This window comes from Corylus avellana, chromosome 2 (assembly GCF_965113065.1).
Source record: "Corylus avellana chromosome 2, dhCorAvel1.hap1.2, whole genome shotgun sequence".
Classification (NCBI taxonomy): Eukaryota; Viridiplantae; Streptophyta; class Magnoliopsida; order Fagales; family Betulaceae; genus Corylus; species Corylus avellana.
The window spans coordinates 42534139-42539754 of record NC_142491.1 but is presented as its reverse complement, the minus strand read 5'-3'; the positions used below and the strand labels follow the sequence as shown (position 1 = coordinate 42539754).

The following is a 5616-nucleotide window of genomic DNA, read 5'->3' as shown; positions in this document are numbered from 1 at the left end:
TAACTGAGGTAACATGCTAAAGGTGGAGGAATAATTCTACCTAGATGGACAAACTGAATATAAGAAACAATTGACAAGGTCAAACCATGTAATAAGATAACAAAACGTTTAAAATGTTATACTTTCAACTCTTTTCCATTCTTATGAGACTTACCCATAAAAATATCACACATTATATATGATCAAGCACCAGAGTGCTGACATGTCGCTTCAAGTTTTGGCACTTAAAAAATTAAAAGAACAATATGACATGTCATCATGGAAAATGCATGAACCTACAGGCACTGTCCCAATAACAATAAAGCTTAATCTATTGGAGAAAAGAGAATTCACTCCAATGAAAAGTAAAAAGTTCCCTATTAATTGGATGAGTCGCATAATGCACATTTTGGATAGCCATGGATTTATTCTGTTTAGTTCTAAACAAATCCAACTCAACTTTAGAACCAGTTGAGACTTGTAATAAAGTTTTTCTAGACTCCATTTACTATTTCGCTCAAGCTTTTAATAGTAAAAGTTTAGAACCAATCCTTAAAAACAAATCTGACTAAAAACCAGTTCCTTATTCTAATGTTTAACAAAGGTCTAATTTTAAACCAGTTAAACTATTTGTTGATGGCTCCATTTGAGTTTTGACAAAAACACCCCCATAAGGTCTAATGTAAGCACCTAAAATGGGTTAGACATGTATTAGATGTGCGTTTCAAGTTAACTCAAGAGTCAAGGCATAAAAAAGGAGAGTCTCCCCACAAGATTTGGTTTAGTTAGTACAGATGGATCTTAAAACCATGCTTTAACATCCCCGTACAGGGGTGAAAAGGGGGAAGAAAAAGAAAGAAAAAAAGGTGCTTCTGAAAGAGCTGAGCAGATAACAGAGAAGCTCAATTCATGTCGCAGACCCTAAACATACTGGGTTAAAAACTCTAAGCTGTATTTTTAGGTCAACATTTATCATTGAGAAGCAATGAAGACAGTATGATAATGGACAAAATGACAAATTAAAATCATGTGTGAAAGATAAGTTGTTGAGGAAACATGCATTGTCATCAAGTACTTCACACACTGATTATCATCTTGATTACTTTTTTCTATTGGTAAAGTTACGCACCCAATGAATCTTAAACTCCCAATCTCACCTTCCACCTTTTTCTTAAAGGGGAGGAGGAGACGCCATTTGAACTAAGCTTATTGATACTATCACCACGGTTATTTAATTTTCTTCAAGAAGAGACTCAATTTTTAGTCACGTAGATATATAATATAGAAGATGCACACTAAGTTCTTGCAGAGGAGCAGAAGCTACAGAAGTGAGAGACTAAATGATGTTAAGAAAGTGATGCAAAAGCAAGTGACAGCATGCTGTCTCATTTACTTATATCTCTCTTTTTGATTTTTTAGATAAATTTTGTAATAACAAATACATCATGCATTTACATTAAGCAAAAGATACAGAATTAAGTAAATGGAGTTCTACTTGTGAAAATCAAATTAATACTACTGTCCTAATCAGAACAATCATAAGGCCACATTATTCAATATTAAATCGCTCATACAGTAACTTTACCAGATTCCAAAAGTAACGGACTTGCCATTGAATTCAAAGAATGCAAAATCTAAAGATACCAAGGCGGGCATATTATGTGCCAAGAACAAGGCAAAACTTGCCAATGTCTTTTGACTATTATAATTCCATGTACAAACATGCATATAACCGCCTCATCAGAGAGTCATAAAAATCATAATTATTTCTTCATATACAAATGAAAAACAAATTATAAAACACGTCTCAATGAGCCGTGGTACCAAACTACAATGAGCCATTCAGATCACTCATATACCTAAGAAACTAATATTTTTTTGATGAATAATAATGAAGAAACCAATATCTTAAAGGTATTGTCAGCCTTACAGCTTAATATCTTATAAGGTATTGTCAACCTTAAAGCTTAATGTGAATGCTAAATTTCAAGTACTTGACAACTGACCAGCTCAGCAGACCCAAAATCCCTAGTAGCAACGACCCTCCAAACAACAGCATCAGATTCTGTCATCAAGTCAGAGTGCTCATTTAAGGAGCCATCAAAGAGAGGAGTGGAGCTTGATGGTGAAGAACACGAATCAGCCCGCAGAACCGCAACACGATGATTGGCATCTTTTGTGATGACATGAAGCTTTCCATGAAAACCAGCAAGTAAATATGGAGATTCTGAATCTGTAATATCATAAATAGGGACTTTTCCGATAATAACTTTCCAAGTATCTTCTCTTTGATCATATACCTTGATTTTGCCACTATCCAGGGAACTAGAAGGATCAAATGCATACAATTCACCATCTACTACGACACTCAATTTTGTTCCTGCCTGCCGTGCAGGCCAACCCTCTCCCATGCCATTTGGCATTTCAACCCATGAATTTGTTTCAGGGTCATAAATTTCTCCTCCAACATCAACAAAAAAGGGCCATGAGTACAAACTTTGAGGCACACATAACCTTCCCATGTATGAAGTCAACCCAGTAGCAATAGGCTTCAGCATATCAGCCAAAAAGGCGGTAGGTAACACTTGTGCTTTTGAGAATGGCATGCTTGGTACTTGGGACCATGTCCCCGTTGAGGGGTCAAAAACTTCGGCAGACTGAAGAGGAGTCAATCCACCTCGGCCCTGACTTACACCACCAACCACATAAAGCTTGTTATTTAAAATGCCTGTCTTACAATACGCTCTACCTGTAGACATGGAAGTCACTTCACTCCACTGATTTTGAATTGGATCAAATCTCCAAACACATTTCATGGTAGAAGCTCTAGAGAATCCACCAAGCACATAGAGGCATCCATCAAGAGCTCCAATAGCACAACCACAATATGGCATTTGATCTGATGAATCCTTCCGCCCAAACAAGCCTCTAATAACCTCAGAAATGTTAATGCTTGGACCAGCCATGTTCCACATCCAACGGCCAGGGAAACCCTTCCTAGATTCATCTTCATAAACAACACTGGGCATCATAGGCAGCCTCTGCCATTTTCTTGTCAAAGGGTCTAAAGCATGCGACAAAAGTTTATCTTCTTCGACTTTTGTCAATAGATATACCCATTCTTCTGTCGTTCCAAGCTCCTTTCTCAATTTATATAGTTCGGGGCTCATAACAGTTGCCATCCACTTCCGTGACACCAACTTCACATTAAAGTAGCTAATTCTAGGAAGTCTAGCAACAATCTGGATTGATAACTCATCAGGAAGACTTGGAATCAGCCTTGCACTCTCCTCACTAAAGCTTGATGACATTCTTTGCCTCTTGCAGGTCTCATTCTGAGGCACCTTGTTGTAGTCAATTGTCATACACTTTGGACCAGCCAAACTAAAAAATGCCCCCATTAAGAAACTTGCAAGATCAATGTCCAAAGAAACAGCTAACTTTGAATTTAGCCCAAGCGCTGCCAACAAATGCCAGTGTGCCCCTTCATCAATGCAAAAGCTAAGCAGACAAGAGAGAGAGAGAGAGAGAGAGAACCACATTAATATCATGCAAGAAGCCTGTCTCCAATGAGACAGCTGTGAACATTTTCATGACTCTTTACACAATGTAGCCAGAAAATCAATATATAAATCTTCAAAAGCAAGCTTTCAAGTTTTATGAAATGAAAGAGAGGAAGGGAACACAGGTATTTATTTTCCAAAAACCAAACCAGGCATCACTTGGCGCCAAATGGTATTAACCATGATTAAAGAACTCCCACATAACTTCAGGAAATTCACACACTGCTATGGAAAGAGAGAAAATGAAGACTGATAATATTTTTTAATACTACTTCGATACTCCTCAAAAAAATTGAACTAAAACTGCTTCCCTCATTTCATGCCTCATCCACATGGCGTCATGCAAAATTACAGCACAAAATCAAAATCACTCAATATCATTGATACCCTCCTTTCCCTAAATCACTCAGCAAACCCACATACAAAACCTTTTCGAATTCACAGAAACACACACAGAGAGTACAAGCAAAACAGGAAAGAATTTCGCAAACGCGATAAATTAAATTCAAACAAATAACACACGAACACATACAGACAAACACCAAAAAGACAACCCATAAAACAAACAAGCTGAGAAACTAATACCCATTACTCAACCGAACCCAAAAACAACAAAAACGATGATTAAACAATAATTCACCGAACCTTAGCAACTACAAATCAATACAGAATTCGAAATTCTAATTATAGGTCACGTAGACTACTTACAAAGAAATTCGGTATCTGAATTGCCAAAGGAGCTGGATCGAGCAAAATGCAAGAACCCTAATTTGGTAGCAAAATTCGAAAGGCCTCGTTCACGCTTTCCTGTCCCGATCGAACCATGATCTCGATGAAGTACTATGTGCGATATATGCACGCCCATCCTTCAAACTGCGATTCATCGGAAGATGAAACGTGGATCTATAGTTTGTGTCCACGTGTTTCTTTTGGAACACATTTGTAGACTTTTTTAATGTCGACTTTTTTAGGTGGATTTGATTTCGTGTAACATGAGTCAATACTGACGGTCGTCAGTCATTTTTGTTTTTCCTTCCTTTTATTTTTTTTAAAAAAGGTACGGTCCATGTTGTTGTTTCTTTGGCAATTGCTACCCTACACACATTTTTATTTTCGCATTTTCAAATGTACAATTAAAAAAATTATTATTAAATTTTGGATAATTCATTACTAAATTTTGAATGTACAAGTGAAAGTGTTACAGTAAAAATGTGTGTAACTTTTTTGTTTTTTTTTTCTTTATTGAGACATGAAGAGAAGGATACAGTCAACAATACGAATGTTAAAAAAAAAATCAGAAAACCGGGAAATTGGTTGGGAAAAACCGGTAACCGGAGTGCCCGATTCGGGTTACCGGTTTTAGGGTTTTAAATACCTGGTTATAACCGGGTAACCGGGTATATATATATATATATATATATATATATTTATTTATTTTATATTTTTTTTTTTCGAATTTAGCATCTTTATTATTATTATTTTTACTCTAAGGTTCACAAAAATCGTAAATCACTTCTTTAATTAGTTATCTTCTCTTCTTCTATGTAGATGAGATTTGTAGTTGAATCGGTGGACATAACATATATGTAGTCTATGTAGATGTAGTTTAATCTCATGTATTATGTAGGCTACCTTTTTTTTTAAAAAAAATAAATTAATTAAATTAAATGGGCACAAAATGGTTAAATTAAGCCAAAAAAATTAGACATAATACCTAAAATGCAAAAAAAAAAAAAAAAAAAAAAAAAAAAACCAGTTACCCAGTCTGGATAACCAAGTACCACACGAAATTGGCCGATTATTGTATAACTGATTAATTGAGTACCCGGTTCCGGTTTTAGTTTTCAAAAATTAAAAACCTGCAGGCACCCCGGTTCTGGTTACCAATTTTGGCCAATAACCAGTAACCGGAACCGGGTTTTCACCCTTAGTCAACAAATATGATGAAGTTTGAAAGTTGTCTTTTTATAATAAATGATAGTTGATGTATAAACTCATTTCTTAAGACTAATATATGGGATCATGATTTTTTCATTTCGTAAAATAAAGATAAATCAAGTTGTGGTTAACATTT

General features: G+C 35.7%; 1 protein-coding gene across 1 annotated transcript; it reads right to left on the bottom strand.

Annotated features, from left to right (window-relative positions):
* Window positions 1-1614: 1614 nt before the first annotated feature.
* LOC132167663 (Galactose oxidase/kelch repeat superfamily protein) lies at window positions 1615-4460 on the bottom strand. Its single transcript, XM_059578676.2, has 2 exons — window positions 4251-4460; window positions 1615-3480 (listed from the first exon to the last, which is right to left on the bottom strand). The coding sequence occupies exon 2, from the start codon at window positions 3378-3380 to the stop codon at window positions 1959-1961; it is 1422 nt and encodes a 473-aa protein (XP_059434659.2). The 5' UTR covers window positions 3381-3480; window positions 4251-4460; the 3' UTR covers window positions 1615-1958.
* Between the last annotated feature and the right edge of the window lie 1156 nt (window positions 4461-5616).